General features: G+C 42.8%; 3 protein-coding genes across 5 annotated transcripts in view; 1 reads left to right on the top strand and 2 right to left on the bottom strand.

Annotated features, from left to right (window-relative positions):
- Window positions 1–9,798, bottom strand: part of syt16 (synaptotagmin XVI) — a 23,463-nt gene extending 13,665 nt beyond the window's left edge. For 2 of the 3 annotated variants that reach the window (XM_026310444.1, XM_026310460.1), the window contains exons 1-2: window positions 7,436–7,573; window positions 1,067–1,240 (exon numbers count right to left, since the gene is read on the bottom strand). In XM_026310444.1, coding sequence (XP_026166229.1) covers window positions 1,067–1,240; window positions 7,436–7,484 — 223 coding nt within the window. In that variant the 5' untranslated portion in view covers window positions 7,485–7,573. Of the gene's footprint in view, window positions 1–1,066; window positions 1,241–7,435; window positions 7,574–9,509 lie in introns of those variants that run through there. The other variant, XM_026310452.1, reaches the window with a different exon arrangement.
- A 400-nt stretch (window positions 9,799–10,198) lies between these two features.
- Window positions 10,199–13,931, bottom strand: snapc1b (small nuclear RNA activating complex, polypeptide 1b). The gene is made up of 10 exons (XM_026303392.2): window positions 13,667–13,931; window positions 13,359–13,515; window positions 12,737–12,877; window positions 12,474–12,578; window positions 12,224–12,385; window positions 12,070–12,129; window positions 11,896–11,958; window positions 11,647–11,782; window positions 11,340–11,411; window positions 10,199–10,717 (listed from the first exon to the last, which is right to left on the bottom strand). The coding sequence occupies exons 1-10, from the start codon at window positions 13,795–13,797 to the stop codon at window positions 10,683–10,685; spliced, it is 1,062 nt and encodes a 353-aa protein (XP_026159177.1). The 5' UTR covers window positions 13,798–13,931; the 3' UTR covers window positions 10,199–10,682.
- Window positions 13,932–14,359: 428 nt separating this feature from the next.
- Window positions 14,360–18,186, top strand: yipf6 (Yip1 domain family, member 6). The gene is made up of 2 exons (XM_026310046.2): window positions 14,360–14,925; window positions 15,974–18,186. The coding sequence occupies exons 1-2, from the start codon at window positions 14,590–14,592 to the stop codon at window positions 16,319–16,321; spliced, it is 684 nt and encodes a 227-aa protein (XP_026165831.1). The 5' UTR covers window positions 14,360–14,589; the 3' UTR covers window positions 16,322–18,186.
- Window positions 18,187–18,775: the final 589 nt, after the last annotated feature.

Raw genomic sequence — 18,775 nt, 5'->3', positions numbered from 1 at the left:
CAGAACCTGTTTAAAGGCCCTTGTCAATATTGATTTTAGTTGATTCTGGGACTTGATGGTGCCTTGTCAACAATGCAATTAATCAAGTTACTATAATCCACACACAGATACCAACTTTGTCCAGTTGGTATTTCAGTCTTGACATGAAAAAAAAACACAGGTATGGTCCTTTAAACATGAAGTTAAACTTTAGCAAGTCTCTCTCAGGATTGTTTGTCAAGTGGGAGGAAGGAAAGTGTTTACTGGATGACGGAAAGACAGAAAAGAATGAACCAACGCCGCGTCCTGTTCTTTGTGTTTCTGGTGCAATGTACTTTATTCCTCCCTGCCGACTTCTTCTTCTTCTTCTTCTTCATCAAGGTTTTGTGCTGTTATTATTTTGAGCTGCTGCAGAGATTCGTGGCTGTATGTGTCTGACTCACTCAGCTCTTTCTCTCATACATACGAACTCGCCCACAGGAACCGCTGCACAAAAACAAACTCACCCACGTTCTCTCGCTGTTACTGAAGAGGTTAATTGGAGTCATAATGCAGGAGGCACATACTCGCTGAGAATTTTCAGGTTATATAATAAATGAACTAAATGACTAAAAAGCAACAGCGCTCACTTCTCAGGTTTTATTGGTTCAGTATTTGGTTTTGGGAAATTGTTTAATTGTGTTTCTTGTTGACACTAAGACTATTTCCCTTCCAAAAACATGTCTGCTAACATCTGTTTTTGTGTTCACATGTAAAAACAAAGGGACTAACACTTTCTGAGCAAACAATAACCCAGAGCACTGACAAAACTGAAAAAGCTGATCGACTCTCGGTTCCTTCAGAGCCTGTAAACAGTGATGGCCGTTCTCAGGTTCTGGAGCTGGTTTTTGGAAAAGGACGGGCCTCCCATTGTTGGTGAGGAAGAACCATGTGACCAGTGCAGCGGTGTGGCTCCCTGCTGTGTTTTTAATAGTTTTTAGGTTGTTGTGTTATAATGTCAGACCTCTTCCACCTTTCCTGACAGACAACAGCTGAAAGTCTCACTTCATTCTCTCGTGAAGCCCGTGTCTATGTGGCGTTCACTCACCGAGCCCCTGACGGATTCCCACGCGTCCTTTCTTCCGGCGGCCATGTTGCTCCAGGCAGGGGAGTCCACCAACGCGTGAGAAACACAGCTTCTTGTTTATGAAGAGGAAGAGGACGGCCAACGCCACGATGAAGACGCCCACCGCCGACAGGAAGCCGATGGCCTCTGGGGTGACTGGCAGGAGGAGGGGGAGGGAGAGGGGACACACAATGACACACTGATCAGACCACACAAACAGACAGCCTGGAAACATGCGCACACACAGTCACACACACAGTACGCATGGTACATGTGATACACACAGACAGACGAGTGAAACTTTAGTATTTGAGTATTTGTAAACCACAGACTAGTTCAGATATCTGCCAGCTAACATTACTAAGTATACACAGGCTGGATAAAACACAACATCAGCAACTCATTGACTTCTGTGTCTTCACCTCATGAACAGACAAGGTTAGTGAGTCTTTGTCGTCCGTCTCAGCTAGAGCAACCTGACATCACCTGTAGTCATGTGACAGTCTCTAATTTGTCACTGGAAATAACCATTTGTCCAGGTTGTATTAAATATAGTGACAACACAGACATTTTACACATTTTACACATGCTGCAAAACAAAAAACTGGTTCAATCAATAGTCAGTTCATTCAATAACCACCTATGGTTAGTTGGAGAAGCAGTAGCTTATCTTGCAGCTTCCTGTGTGGTGATTTGTATTTGACCGTAGCTTCTTAAAGAGGCTCATTATTGAGTTATTTGAGTTACGCATTCCTGCAATTCATCCTCTGAACAGAAAAACCTGAGCCAATATTCTAAGATCGCACAAAATAATCTGGAGGATGTAAATAACATCCAAGAGAGAAATAAAGGCAGCATGAGGAAGAATTACTTTGGAAAAGGAGGGATGAGAAGAGACAGAAAAGACGAAGAGAAACGACGAATCAACACGAGAGGCAGAAAAACATCTGGACCACAGCGGGGGAAAAAAAAGGAGTGAGGAAACAGATAGAAACCAAAATAGACGAGGCAGAAAGAGGTAGAGATGAGACGAGTGACGAGATTTGAGGTGTACTACTCTGGAGAGTCTCCGTCAATACAGATGAATAGAAATGAATGGGGGGGCAACCTCCCGTTTCCACGGTAACATTTCAGCAGGCAGAGAACTGAATCAATGGGAGACGAGTAGACATCCCGCCGACGCCAAAGAAAGGGCCCAGCAGTGTGAGTGTGTGTGGGTGTGTGAGAGGATATTATACTACTGTGTTTTATTTATTTCATATGCCACCTTTTGTTTTCTCACACTGATGTGTCTCTCTGTCGCTTTTAGGAAATCTGTGCTCCCACGCTTTACAGATGCACCGTATTAATGCACTGCACTGAAAACATCCACTCACATCACCAAGCAACAGTGTGTGTGTGTGTGTGTGTGTGTGTCTGTGTCTGTTTGGATGCAGAGGCAAAATAATGAGCAACAACAGCAGCTGCTTCCTGTTGATGGTGTGAACATCTGTAATATTTATTATGTTTTTCCTGTGTTAACTCAGACAAGGTTTATGAAATCGAGCCGTTTAAACCTACAGACCTGATAAACACGAGCTCGTGGCTCTGAAAGCTCGACACACTAAAACCAATTTCATGTGTCAGAATCAAGATTTGTAAAGTTTTTACTCCAACTTGATCAGGATCTCTGCTAGAATTTAAAATAAGGTTTTGCTGGTTGGAACAAAGCTTTCTCTTTTTCTTCCTCTTTCTCTTCTAGTGTCGTATGATGGTTTGAACGCAGTTTGAAGAGTTTCCGTAATTTAAGGACGTGGAAAAACACCATTAAACATTAGCACAATAACTCAAAACCCCCATGGTGACTGCATTTGTCCCATGTTCTGCATGTTCAGCTGCTGTTCACTCCCACAGAGGGAGACAGATGCCAGGAAGTGTTGGTATTTCTTCACTTTAATAAACATCACCACCACCTCCACTTTCCTCACCTACACAATTAATGCGACAGCGACAGAGTCTGTGCTGCTGTGAAAGTGTAGACCTTCTATATTTTGACTGTGTGTTTTCTTAGTTTTCATCTAACACGGTGACTCGAGGGCTGGCAGTGATGGTTGATGGGACTCGTTGGTCTACAAACGCCCACAATCCTTAGAGGATGAATCCTAATGACTGTGACAATCCTCTGATCTTTATCTAGCAAGGCTTCCAAAATGCTGGTACATGTCAGACTTAACACGTTTTAAAAGGAACAAATGAGTCACATAACATGTAATTACATCCTCTGAAGCAGCCAGATTATCAACATGAATTTTAAAAACTGCCTCGTTTACAGAAGGTGGGAAATGATTTATAAACCAATTTTATAAGACACCTGAAAACCGAGAGTTGGCGAAGGGAACCTGGATTTGGTGTCAGTAAACGTTAATGTGAATAAAATCAACCATCCTCTCCATCAGGATAAAGCAGAGTCGGAGGCTCTTTATCTGTCCAGATATGCTGCAATGCAAAAAACTGCAGCTGGACAACCTGCGAGAAAAATGACATCAGAGTCGAATTAAACCAAAAAAGGAAAATGGAAGGCTGCGTTTTGACGCTTAGATTTTAGATTCAGTTTAGGCTGTGAGTACAAGATAAACTGACTTACAATAATAAATGTCCTCGTGAAGTGAACACAGCGCCACAGTAAAGGTTTGGACGGTGTGTTCGGGCGCGGTAGTAAAGTGGAGTTTCCCTTTCAGCTGCTTTGACAGTCAGACACAGAGCCCAGTGTTGGCGACTCAGAGCCTCCTACTGTCTGTGTCCAGATGGACAGGAAGAAACCCTGGGTCAAAGTCTGGGCTCACACCTGCTGCACACACACACACACACACACACACACACACACACACACACACACACACACACACACACACACACACACACACACACACACACACACACACACGCAGACACACACTCCAAACGTGGATGCATTTCATTCAAAATGCAAAGAACCCTGTCTTCTTGGCTCTCTCTAACATATATACATAATTTAACACCCGCTATCTGCTTTTATTAAGGACCCGATTAAATGATTATTGTCATTATTAATTCATGCATTGCAATCAAAGACAGTGTTTCCTAAAGACTCCAGGTGCCACCTTTACACCCAATGAAGTGACAAAACAATACTTTTTTTTTTTTAACTTGGAGTTTTGTTTTTTTCTTGTAAATGCTTGAAAAGTCTTTATAATTTATGAGCCAAACATATAAATGATATGACTGTGGATGGATTACTGAACAGGTCTACAGGCCCCAGGTCCTAAGAGGTCAGGAGGCTGCAGGACCAAAGCCCCTGTTAGAACTGAATAATATTTCTCAATGGAAACTGTGTCAGCAGGCTACAGAGAAACATGCAACCAGCCCCCACAAAGACACTCAGAGCCTCCATAAAGAGCTGCTTAACAACCACTAAAATGTAAAACAGAGTAAAAATAAAACGAAACCACACGGAGACACAAACTGAACAGAAAAAAAGATACACACCATCACAAAGACATGTGAAATGACTAAAAATTACATGGCCAACATTTTGTGTTTATTTTCAGTCTGTCTGTTTAAATCCAGAGGTATTTAGTTAATGATTCATTTCACAGAAGGGGACTGAACTGTCACATATGACGTGATTGGATGATTTTATTAGTCCAACACCTGTTCCCGACCCACATCACCAACTCAGGGCTCATCCTAAGCTCGAGAGAGCGACACTTCTTATTTTCAGGTGACTACCCACAGATGAAAACGTAACTATCAATACGATTTCTTTCACTCAAACATCTTCACAGAAGGTGAACTGCATTAATGCAGGAGCAGAGAATCAATAGCACACATGGAGAGTATCGATGGAACGGTTTGCTGCACATACAAATGCAAAGAACGTCTGATCTAATACGTTAAGGTACAAACAAAGATCGGGGCGGTGATGTGACCCTCAAAGATCAGGCTAATGAGATGGAAAGCAATAAAAATTTTACAAACACTAATCTGTGCCTGTGTGTGTGTGTGTGAATGTTAAATCCTTATCCCCTGATTACTATGCAGCTGCTGACTTTTGCACAGCAGCTTTGAAGCGAGTAGCTCCAGAGGAGAGAGGGGAGCTTTGATGTGAATGTGAGATTAGGATGAAAATAAAGAGGAAGACACAGCAGAGGCAGCGAAGGCCACGTTGTTACTGCTCATTAGCGAGAGACACCAGAGATCCTGAAGAGGACGACCACGCCGCTTTGTAGTGTTTCCTTTCTTTCTTTTTTAGCAGCCGCTGTCTCGTTCAGTTCTGTGTAAGATCACTCTTTACTGTGGGTAATTAGCCCGAGGACTGACTGTATGTGTGCACAGCCTTCGCCTGTAGATTCTGCATTGCTTTCCATCCAAATGTGCAAATTTTAAACCACATTTTAAGAAGTAAAAATTGCAGGAGCTGCTCTGTTGAGATAAAGAGCTGGTGGCACTAATTTTCCTGCCTGATGCCTTTAAAGCACTGCAGAAGAAGAGGAATTTATTTATTCACAAACTAAAATTCTGATTAAAAAGTCAGAGGACCCGCAAAAATATTATAATTAATCCTGAATGGGACAATTCGACAATGATCCATCCAATAGTTGTTAAAATATTTCAGTAAAAACCAAATACACTGAGTAAAGTAAAGAACACTGTCCTTCTACCTCTAACAGAACTAAAACCACTACTTGGGGATTTGTCCAACTTGACTCTTTCATTATCAAGGTGTGTATTGTGTGTTTTGTATAACTGTTTAACAACATAAACCAATTAGTGACCAGTATGAGACTAGTCAACTGATATGTGACGTTCACTGACCCGCTGCACCAAACACACAGGCAGCCAGTCTGTTGTTGTTGTCAGGACATGAGATTGAATCAACCCAGAAACATCAGCACATCATGTTTTCAGTCTCAAACCCAGTGACTACAAGGCAAACACACACACACACACACACACACACACACACACGAAAATCATAGTTTCCCTGGAAACAGCCCAGTGGCTCTATTAAGGTATAATGAGTGTGCCTTTTCCCACCCACATGTAAGAAGGTCTCATGTTACCATGGCACTGTCTGCTCGCCCTGAATGGTCGGGAGGACGAGAGCATTTCAGCGTTGAGAGGAGAGCATGAAAAAAAGGAAAACAGGAACAACACACAAGTGGTTTCACTTAAAGAGAAGCTCGATGCATAAAGCGAGGCGTCGAAACTGCAGTTCTCTGCTCACGAAATCCATGCAGCCAGGCACTAATACTGCATTCAGTGAGATAGATATGATCAATATATCATTAAATCTGTTCATATAGAGGATAAATATGTCAAATAAGACATTTCAATCTGAAGCAGGTCTTTACATTCAAGTGCAAACTAAGTGAACTTGTCATCAACAGCCAGTTTCCACATATTAGAACGATAACTAGCACCAACACCAGCATTATCACCGATATCTATTCATCAGTTTGAAAATACTGATCAGCAGCATTTCTCAGCTGCACCAGCAGGAAACAGAACCAGACAGCACCGATCTTACGACGCCACCTGCTGGTGAAAGGCTGCGTTACGTTTTACAACATCACAGCAGATTCATGCTGTTTTGACTTCACTGATGGAGGTCAGAAGGTTTGACCCCATAAATCCCAAATAAACCCGAAACCAACGACAAATCCTGGATTTATGCCTTAAAGGTGAACTTTCCTGTGCTCTGGATCGTTTGGCATAAGCAGCTCCGGCACTAAATTATTATTATTCCACAGAAGCTGATGACGTTTTAACTTCATGACATAGACAAAGTTTAAATGAGATGTTTTATTTAAGCAACACTGGTGGACTGGGGACCTGTCCAGGGTGGACCCCTGCCTTTCACCCAAAGAGAGCTGGGATAGGCTCCAGCAGGTCCTGGGATATAGCTGTGCTCCTCATCTATTCATATCTTGTGTTTCATTTAGGTTTTACATATTCTATCATTTGTATTACGCTTTGTTTAATTGTGGTTCTCTGCTGCTTTAATTAGTGTTTTAATGTTCCAAAGCTTTTCAGTGTCCCTGTGTTTATAACGTGATCTATAATTTAGTTTAGTTTTTAACTGGCACTAGTTTCAGTCATTTGATACAAGCTTCACTGAAGCGTGTTGAAAAAAGACACTTCGCCAGGGTCGAAACAAGCGTCAGTGTCTCGTCCATCAACACTAGAGAGTAAGACTCTAACAACAGCAGGTCAAACTACTTGAACCAGACTCAACATAAGTAAAAAAACTATATCTACAATACTATGGAGAATATTCCAGTTCTCCACAGTAAGACAGTGAAACGTGACGCCCACAGTGTGTAGACCTACTGTCTTCAGCTGCTGGTGCAGGTTCACTGGTTCCTCCTTCGCTGGCCATGTCCTCACCTGCTCCTCCTTCGCTGCTCTGTCCTCCTGTCCTCTCTCTCACTCCTTTCTACTCCCTTCTTTCTCCCAGAGAACAACCCTCACTCTGAAACACCGTCCTACACCCTTCTGCTTCTCCTCCCGACAAAATCCGATCCCTCAGCCAGACCCCAGCCGGCCGTCACTCACCACGGCCTTCCTGCCTCCCAGTGGGCGAGTCCCTTCCTGAATACCATCAAGACACAACAACACGGATGAAGGTGGAGAACGTGGAGTGAAGGACAATAAAAGGACCAGAACTGTTTCCTTGACAGAGGAATATTGTCAGGTATTATGAGGTGACGGTGCAGCTCTGAGCTTGACTGTACTGTTGCTAACAAATTAACTTCATAATGTGATAATGTGTCAGACTTGCTGTGGGGTTTTTCTGCTCTCTACCTGTGGATGATTCATTTAGCACGCACTGTAATTTTAACTAACCCCACTGAGAAATCAGCCTGTGGGGAGAAACTGTAACAGCCTGAGCCGAGTCCAGTTTCCCGTCAGGCTGAAGGCGGCACGACTCCATCCACAGGCCCCAAACAAACAGGAAAAAACACAGATTTCAAGAAGGTTTAAATTTCCTGACACGGCTAATCGCACACACACACGGCAGCTTTATATACGGCTCATGAGTCCTGTCTCAGCAGGCCGTCTGAGCCCACAGCGGGGAGGGCAGAGCCATGAATTAGACATCGAACTGGTCTATAACTAGGCCACAATAACCCGAAACAGCATGGCACACATGACTGACTGCTTCCTACTGTTTAATGGTGCAAACTGAGCAGTGCTTTGATTTTCCTCTCAACAACACGCGTCGCAGGTTAAGGCGTTATGTCCACATGTGGCCACCTCCAGCACTGTGACACATCTGGATTAACTTCTACTCCTCTTATGGTTTCCAGGATCTTTTTCTAAATAAAATTAGTCCAACAACCTTTGCATTGGTTTTTTTTTTACAAAAACAGCTGCTCTATAACTGAACAGTGTTTTTTTTTGTGCATTCTATTTATTATACCAGCAATGGTTCGATTCATAACCATCTTTTCAGCTCTGTGGCTCTTTCAGCCTGTTTTTGCTTCTAGTTTTGGTTTGACAGTTTATTCAGTTCAGGGCTCAGTCTCATCCATCCAACACATTTCAACCAGTTTTTTTTTTTTTAGAGAAAATAAAAACGAGTGGTCATTTTTATTAACTAGGCAAATAATGAGAGTCGGCTCAAATATCTGGGGCACTAATTCTGATTACAGAGAAGATAATGTAATTAAATCACAGGCATTTCTCATTTCTCCAGTCACATCGTTTGTGAAAGTCTGTCTCTACAGCACTTTGGTGGCTTTTGCTTTAATCCCTACCTCTTTCTAATCTAAAATGAAATGTTATTATAACCTCATGGCTGCCAGTTTCTATACAGTTATAAATATGGGACAAGTGCAGGTAGTTTCACATGTGAATAAAATGTGAATAAAATCACTGGTTTGACAATCCATCAAACGGTAATAATCCGTTTTTGGTCCTGCAGGGTCCAGTAGAGAATTCAGCCTAATAAAACTAAAGAGGCACAAACACAACCACAACCTGGCAACCAGAAAGTTGTTCTCATTGCTGGATTATAACAAAGAGCTGGTAAACTGTGTGATGCATTAATAAACCGGCTCGTTACAGCGTCTGATCCCTTGATGAATGATGAGCGGTGCCAGGTTCCCATGAAGGGGCCATGATGAGGCAACTATCACAACACACCAACACACCTGCAGGAATCCTGAAGGAATATCTCAATTATTCATCTGCCCGCTGTTCGACACAGGGGCCTCTATGCTTGAAGGCAGAAATCAGACAGTACTGGGTCAAAAGACACTAAATCGGCCTACTCATCCTGACAACCAAACCCCAGACAGGAACCAGGAGGAGAGCCCGAAACCAGCGTCGATCCTCTGCACCGACACGGGGAAAATGAAGCCTAGAAGCGGCCACACGGTGAGAAGATTGTCGTACTTACTGTCCGTGGCCATGGCTGCGGATGTTTCCCTTCAGACTGACAGCGGATCCGACTGTGTGATCGGCGGAGCAGCATCACCGCCGCTCCTCATCCTCCAGACCAGCAGATCTGCAGCCACAGCGGGGAACGGGGACCCCTTCAAGTGCTGTAGGAAACATCGCTACTCACTTGGTTTACGCACATCTCATTTCGTTACTGGGCTGCAAATGATGATTTTCTTAGAATAACAACTTTATAACACCTAAAACACTGAAACATGAGTTTAATCTGGTCTAAACAAGACTAATGAAGTTACTTTCCACTCCTCAGTCCTTCCAACACAAACAGGAACCTTACCTGAGCAGAGGATTGAAGCCTGTTTGAAACCGGTTTGACTTTATGTGCACAAACATTATTAAAATGGGTGAAAGAACAGTTTTAACAAACAACTGCAGGGTTTAAGTCTTAAACATCAACTAATGTCTGTTTGCTGTTTGTTTAGGGAAAATGTTTCAGTGTTTTCCCATAAAAGGGCAAAGTAAAAACTAGAAATGTTGAAAGTATATGATGAAGGGGGCAGAAATAAAAGGTGAATCAAAACTACTAAACACAGGCCCAGACTGAAAGTACACAGAACATACTGTGCAGACAGTACTTTAGTTTAAGGTCCCCAGATATTATTCACCGTTCACACAAGAAAGACAAAAATACCAGCTGAGAGAGGTTTTATATAAAGCAGTGAAACACTCAAATATTTAACAGTAAAAGCCAGAAACAAAGATGAGGATGAGCTGGAGAACAGAAACCAGTTTTAGCTTATCAGAGAACCTGATGATTGTTTATCCTGCTGAATATGCACCACATATTCACACACACCTCGTTTCCTTTAGGAAAAACAACAGGATCAATTTCCAACAACGGATGTTTGGAAAAATGAAATTTCATCCTTTGACTCTTTTAACTCTTGTTGACATTTTGCTGTTGACATTGTGTTGTGTCACTGTGAGGTTTGCACTTCTTTAAAACATGAAACAAATAAAAACATGGAGTCATTTACATTTCCTGCCAGTACGCAGCAGCACAAACCTTCAAACTGTAGATAAAAATATATATATATGAGTATTTTCACTCCGTCCTTAAAACAGCAGGATGTAGCAGCTCCATGTGGACGAAGGTTCACTCGTCTTGTCATCATCACCACTTGAATCTCTTGTATTGTTTTGGTTTTTCTGAACAGAGAAGAAAAATAAATCAATGTGCAGATGTTACAAATGAGAAAAATACAGTAACATAAGGTCGACACTTATCCAACACCACAGGTCCGCAACTTCTCACGTCTGACCCCTTCACTTCCTGCACACAGTCATCTGCCTTTGACCTTTTCTACCATAACCCTAAGCCACATGTTTTAATGGCTCAATATAACTGAGTAGTTGTTGTGCTGAAACTAGAGGATGTAACGTCCCTCCCTGATAGAGGTCCGACTGAGGCCAACCTCTGCTCCTGGGAACACCCAGAGCTTTAAAAATGGTTTTATGTCTGGACTCAGTTTGAGCTGAGCACAGTTTGGAGCCACAGCACAGACAAAAAAACACGTCCTTTGTCTTAATGGGTTATTGAGTGTAGACTGAAAAACTGAAATGAAATCTCTAATCACAATAAAATGAGCAAAAAGTGGAAAGCTCTCTACCTGAAAACCTACGGACTCAGCTCCTGCTGGTCTGAGGTGAAGCTTCATGGTGCAGGTCAACACAACGTAACGTATTAACTTACTACAGTGACTCTTCCCAGTCAGACAGCAGAGCAGCAAACACTGTAACACACTAATAGAGCGAGTGTAATGTTGTGTACCGTCGGAGGCAGAGTTGAGGGTGGTGAGACGACTGATCAGAGTGGGCGTTGTGGCGTCTTTCCACGTGTCACCTGAGAAACAGAGTCACAGTCACATGACATTTAATAAAAATCCTTTAAAAATATTCTTAGCTCGGCCCGTCTCATCCTTGTCCACTCTACATGCACCCATCACACTTATTTTGTAATATTAAGATAAGATAAACCTTATTGTTCCCCAAAGAGAAATATAAAGGCAGTCTTGTAGGAAGTAATAACAGATATTTTACTAACGTTCTTAAGTTTGGGTTTTTCAGGAGGGACGTACCTGAGATATCCACACTGTCACTGGTCCTGGCCTTGAGTGAAGGTCTGCTCATTCTGACGGAGCCTGACATGTGGGACTGTCCAGCGTTGTTACTGAAATCTATCTCCACCTGACGATGACGACGTGACTTCGGGGCCTAATACGCACAAACATACAAATATGTTTCCATGGATTTGGCATCTCAATGAAAAAAATTGAAATATAAATAAAAATAAAAGCAATACACATTCTCCAAAGTGAAATACACACCTCTGCTGCTTGTCCGTACGCCTTTGACTTGATGGAGGCGAGGCGCTCGGCTCTTCCGGAGCACTGGCGACACAAAACATAAAGGACTTCATGTCTTCTCTTCAGAGTGAGCGTTTAATAACCTGCAGGAAACATGACCTGCGACAGTGAAGCGATGAGCTCAGTGTGACTCACCTCCTGCTGAGACGACATTCCCTCGCCAGCGTCTTCGGCTTCACCGTCACCTGCACAGTCCTGACAGAACAGAACCCATCATCTCATCACATGAAGGAAAAAACACCATCGTGCACGAAGAGGAAACCTCAACCTTAACAACGAGCTGTCTCACCGTCATTTGCTGCCACTTATAGAAGTCCACCACGGTGCCTCGTATCTCAGGGACAAAGTCTTTTTGGATCAGATTCAGGGATGGATCAGGATGAGCCTGTTCTGCTGTGGCAAAGACAGAATTCTTCAGGTTCTCATAGAGCTTGTGAACGTTGGACAGCTCCTGTGAGGAAAGAGATGACAGTGAACTGGTCTGTCTAATCACAGTGGGATTAAAGTCCATTTTCTCCGTGTGTGTTTGGTGTGTTTACCTCCAGCAGCTCGATGTTGATCAGCTCCTGCGGGCGAGACGTTCGCTCAACAAACTTCTCACACAGCGCCGACCGCTCGACTTTCCTCTTCTTGTTGAAGGTAAGCTGCAGAGAAAATGGAGCAAAGGACAGAGAACAAACGAGCATGGTAGCAGGTATCACTAAACACTGATCGGTGCTGCCCACATCCCCGAGATAGACCTACGTTCGGTAGAGCAGCTGCAACACAAATGTAAGTGTGGGGGTGGATGTGAGCAGCTCACCAGACTCGGCATGGCGGTGAAGTGAAAAGCTTTGATGCACATCAGCTGTCGGAGGATGTAAACGGCATCCAGGTGCTGAGCATCCACAGCATCTTTCTCAAACTTCTGCACATCCTCCCAGTCCTTCAGCGCCAGACGGATCTGCAGCCAGAGACATGAGAATGTTATTTCAGGCTCAGTGTATGTGTTCTCCTGACCAAAAAACAAAAAACAATTTTTTTTATTTCTTATTTTTGTGGAGCTTCTTGATATAAAAAGCTGCAGGCTGATTTGTGTTTTTTTGACAAATCGAGTCATGTCATCCTGGTTTGAAACCCATCAGGGGCCTTTCTGTGTGGAGTCTGCATGTTCTCCCTGTGCTTGTGTGGGTTTTCTCCAGGTACTCTGGTTTCCTCCCACAGTCCAAAAACATGTATGTCAGGTTGATTGGTGACTCTAAATTGCCCATAGGAGTGAGTGTGAGTGTGTGAGGTTGTTTGTCTCTATGTGGCCCTGTGATGGACTGGGGACCTGTCCAGGGTGGACCCCTGCCTTTCACCCAAAGAGAGCTGGGATAGGCTCCAGCAGGTCCCTGTGACCCTGGTTAGGACTAAGGGGGTCTAGATGATGGATGGATGGTGACCTGCTGTAGGGGCGAGGCTGTCTGGCTCCGATACAGGCTGTACAGCAGGTAAAGTCCTCCCACTCTGATCTGGAAGTTGAACGGGGGCAGGAAGAAGACGCAGGCTGTGTCCAGAACCAGACGGCTGAAGTGTCGCTTCTCGTGGGTCATGGTGCCACTGCAACACAAGAAAAACTCATCAGGTCAAACTCAGAGAAACTTTGGATCCTGAGAATGTTCTCTCTAAAAAAAAAACAACCAGCTGCTTTTCAACAAACAGATCACATGCTGAAGGCAAATCTCGAGATGTTTTTAAAGGTCAAACCGACTAGAAAATGTGGGAGAACTTCATCTCTCGCCAGATCTTGGAGAAAATCTCGAAGCGGACAGACTCTGTTCGCTGGAAGCGGCTCAGCAGCTCCTCACAGTCTGACTTCACCTGTTTCCTACAGAACTCCATGACACTCCTGCGTCTCCGCACACCTTAGAATAAAACCTCTAAAATAAATTAAAATACACCCTCCAGCATTTTTTGCAGACCCCGTGAGCTTTACGTTTTCCACAACTTCAACCGGAAAACGACGCATGGCTGTAAACATTGGCGAGGATTTACTGCGTCATCAGCAGTCGACATGCTTGATACCTTCAAGGACCTTTTTGTAGTTTAACTTTTCACAAACTACGGAAAACTAAATTAAATTAAAGACTCTAAATCTAAAATTAAATCAAAATCAGATGCCAGATTAAACACCGATGCAAAGGAAATATTATAGTGCAAGAACAACGTTTTAAAATAAGTACGAAGGGTAACTAAATCTTAAAATGTCTTAGGATGATGAATGAAGATGAATTTTTTTAGAATAAAAACACACATCGTGTCTTAGCTATCCTATAAATACAGTTCTGACATTTGAATCAGTTGTAAAAAGTTTTAAGTGTGGCCAGACCTCCTGCTTTAAAACACAAACATGTTTCAGCTCCATTGACATATTAGCGGGTGTCCCTGAACGCACCACACGGATGTGCGTGCGGTGCGTGGTGCGGAAGTAAACAATCCGCAGGTGACGTGGAGCAGCAGACTTTCACCGTCAGCCAAACTGGGCCGACCTGGACTGGACGTACTCGGTTCACATAAATCCTTTCCATCACAGGTGCTGTCTGGTCTCGTGTCCGGGTGAATGGGCTCAGCCGACGTCATCTAAACTCCCAGGTACAGTGACGGTGCTCGTACTAAGCTTCTCGGTAGCGTAAAATGGCGGCGGCGGGGGAGAGCAGGCCGTTCGCCGGACTGTCCGACGTCTCCATCTCCGAAGACGTCCCGGTGGAGGGGGACATTTCCGTGCCCGTCGGCGCCTCCACAAGAGACGACGAGTTCTCCACGCTGGACGAGCCGGTGAAGGAGACCGTCCTGCGAGACCTGCGGGCAGTGGGAAACAAGTTTATCCACGTCCTGTACCCGAGGCGGAGCTCGGCTCTGCTCCGGGACTGGGACCTGTGGGGCCCGCTGCTGCTCTGCGTGACCCTGGCCCTGCTACTGCAGGGCGGTGCGGCCGACAGCGACGACCAGGGAGGACCGCAGTTTGCCGAGGTACTGGTCTTTACCTGTGGATTGTAATGGTCATTTTAAACTATGGTCCAACAGTCCCTGGACCCCGGGAGCCCCTTATTCACGGTCCTAGTTTGGTATTTTGATTAAATCTGTTTCAACAGTTACAATCCACAGTCCTCTGTTCACTGCAACACAGGACTATTTTAATAATCAATTTTGTTATTTTAAAAAAGAATAGAGAAGAGTCTGTTTTCAACGTCTTTATTGTCAAAACAGTTTTAAACAACCAGTTTGCCACATGTGATAAAAATAAAACTATTTTGTGTGATCACATTTAAACAGATCCTACACTTTATTACATTAAAAAAGGAGCGTGTTTACTAGAATTTCACACTTAACTCAAAAGTGAGAGGTGCATTAACCCTAATGAAGCGACATGCTAACAAGTCTGGGTAGTGGCGCAGAGAGCAGCGGGACCAACTGTGGGATCGTGGTGGCCTGTGGGTAACGAAGTAGCAGCAGGATAAGTTGACGAACTCACATCAAGCCCGACTTTCACTCTGGCCATGGTGCCAACAAAGAGTCATAGCGTCTCTCAGCCATGGACATAGCAACCATAGTGCATAACAACCATAGTTCATTATAGTGCATAGCAACCATAGTGCATAGTTGGCAAATATTTTAATCATTGAATTTTATCAATTATATCAATTAGTTGTTGCAGCCCTACTTTTCACAGTAATTCTTCAGGCACTCCTGGATGAGACTTCTGTATTTGTACATTTATCAGTTTTAACCATGGCACACGATCTGTTCTGAGGCTTGGAAGATCAAATAAGATGTGGAAATATTTTAAAAGATACTTTGCTTATACATTTATTTTGTTTTAGTCATGTTTTAAAAAGTTTTTAACCCATCTTGTCCATTTTATTTGACTTAATCATGTCTGATTTATCTCTTTAAAACTGAAACCTATGCCTCTTTTCAGTTGTTTTTACCCCTCCATATTTCTACTCTTACCATCATCTTAAAGCAATTTAAATTACATCTACCTGTACACATAAAATGTTGAAATTTATTCTTTCAGGTGTTTGTCATCGTCTGGTTTGGCTCCATCATCATCACCCTCAACTCCAAGCTGCTGGGTGGCACCATTTCCTTCTTCCAGAGCCTGTGTGTGTTGGGATACTGCATCATGCCTCTGACGGCGGCCATGGTCGTGTGCCGGATCATCCTGCTTGGCGGTTCAGGGACTGTCAGCTTCGTCGTGCGGCTGGTGGTGGTGACGATGTGCTTTGGCTGGTCTACCTTCGCCTCTACGGCCTTCCTCGCTGACAGCCAGCCGCCCAACCGCAAGGCGCTAGTAGTGTACCCAGTGTTCCTCTTCTACTTTGTGATCGCGTGGATGATACTGACGTTCTTGCCATCTCACTAGAGGCAGAACAGAAGAGTTGGATTTGTGCTGAACTGACAGACATGTGGGGTGACAGAACTCAACACCAGAGCCTGCCTTTGAATGAAGATGAACGACTACTGAACTGTCTGCAGGTGTTTCTGAGCTTGTGAATCAGCACAAGCTCAGGAGCAGCAATGTCTTATATTTAAATTCAGAGATCTTCATTTGAGATGAGGCTGCGGATGGAGAGTGAAAAAGCTGATGTTCACATTTTTTCAGTTTGTCTCCCAGATGTGTTTATCAGCTGTGTATAATAAAAATCTATAGGCTTGTAGAGAGAAATCCTCTGCGAATGTTTAACCTGTCAGGGCTGTGGTTATTTCACTAAGTGTGTGAAATTTGTTCAGTTGCATTCACACACTGCATTTTTCAATTTTTGGCATTTAACACATGGTTTCGTGCAGTTTGACTAACACATACAATCCGATCTTCTGTTGAGTCACTCTGGCCAACTGTAACCTGTTTGTTGTGGTTCTTGTTTGCCCTTTTCAGTCTGTTTGTTCTAGTAGGGAGAGTTTTTATTTGAGAGGTGACAGGTAATGAGGGGAGAAGGAGAATTATATGAGTTGAAGTTGGGGAGTTTCACCCATTCAAAGGGCTGCACCTTACAGTTATGATCACTGCATTATTTTCTACTGACAAATGCCTTTTATAACATCCTGCAGACCATGATTTCTGTTTCTTTAATGTGAGGATTTGCTGGTTTTGTATCATTGTAAACTGAATGTTTTGGGGTTCTTGACTAGAGAAAACAAGATGCTTTAAGATGTTAGGACTTTGGGAAATAGATTTTCATAATTTCTGATAATTTCTAGATCAAATAATTAATCTAATTATAAATAACAATAAATAATCAGCAGATTATTCAATAATGATAATAATACTGGCAGCCATAGATAAATCAACTATTCATTGCCACTTTAATTGAGCTACAGTGTGCAGAAAGTTAGCTTAGCATAGCACAAAGACTGGGAGCAGGGGGAAACAGCTAGCCTAAATTCATTAACTATGTTACACCCTGTTTCTTGACCAGATTTTAATGTGAGAGTAGTATTCATCCTCTCATTTCATCTTCGGTAAGAAAGAAAGCATGCATATTTTCTAAAATGTGTCTGGAAACAGCCCTAAACTGATGCGGGTATGGAAGCACGTGTGTTTACTCTTGAGTTTACGAGAGACCAGAATGACTAATCATTTATAGATTAAACAATATGGTTAAGATAATACTTGGCAGATTAACTGATAATAAAACAACAAATAACAAACTACCTGGACAAGACACAGCTCATGAAAAAGCTTTTTTTCTGTCTGTCCTTCACAATAAAAGAATAAAAGTGAAAAGACCCCAAATGCAACACAGACTGTTTGGGTTTAAGAGGACGAATATTGATCCTTTTTAAGTTGGAAAATCAGATTGTCATGTTAAACCAGCAGCTGAATTTTCTCAGTACATTTATATGCTGACAAGTCTACACGTTACTAACTTTTAAGTTTAAGGTCCCAGCAGGTATAAAATCATTCTGGGAAATGTAGGCGATCAAGTGAAGTCAATGCAACGAGTTAAGGACATCAGGATTCATTTAAAATGTCTGATCACACTGCAGACTGACGATGGTCCAGTGATTTTTGGAGTAATGTGACTGATCAAGAAGCTACTTTGAAATTCTGATCAACTGGCTGATTTTTCACCTCCTACTAACCTACTCAATGACCTCTGACCCCTGCTCTGTAAACACATAACCTGCCCTCTATGTTCTCTCTAATCACCAGGGTTATTTTTGTTGATTTTTTAAATTTAGATGTATCCATGTTTGTCCAGGATTGAATTAAAATATATTTGGGCAGCTGTGGTGGGATGTGTATATTTTCAGTCCACTTACAGGCACAGCTCAGTTTATTACAGTTGATCACATTTTATGATTTCTTCCCAATTCTGCATTTAGCACAACAGCACTTAAAGACTTAACCACGAACAACGAGCTGTGGAGCGTTGTGTGGCTTTATTTCAGTAAATAAACTGTGATGTGTGTAAAAAGACTGTTCACTAATGCGGCAACACCACCAGTCTTTATAAATGTATGAAAAACAACAATAAGAAAACTCAGAGCTGCAAAAGAAACAGAGGAAGGAAATCCCTCCAACACCAACAGACCATGACCCCAGACTCAGAGGAAAGAGAAGAACCAGATTTCTTACATATAGTGGTTAAAATAACACTTTACTCTTATTGCTGCCATCAGAAGAAAAACAATCCTGCCTGTATCTTATTTTAAGTAGAAAAGCTTTTGTTTTAATGAGGAAATTTTGTTCAGAAACAAAAGCTTCTTATTTAACTAAAGACTTAAATTAAATTAGACAATGACTATCATTTAGTGGTCATGTAAACCTATTCAGATACCGGTACCCCTACATAAAAAACAGGCCTGTTTTGTT

The sequence above is a fragment of the Mastacembelus armatus genome, chromosome 22 (assembly GCF_900324485.2).
Source record: "Mastacembelus armatus chromosome 22, fMasArm1.2, whole genome shotgun sequence".
NCBI classification, from domain to species: Eukaryota; Metazoa; Chordata; class Actinopteri; order Synbranchiformes; family Mastacembelidae; genus Mastacembelus; species Mastacembelus armatus.
The sequence above is the reverse complement of the archived record's forward strand: the minus strand, read 5'-3'. Positions and strand labels throughout refer to the sequence as shown.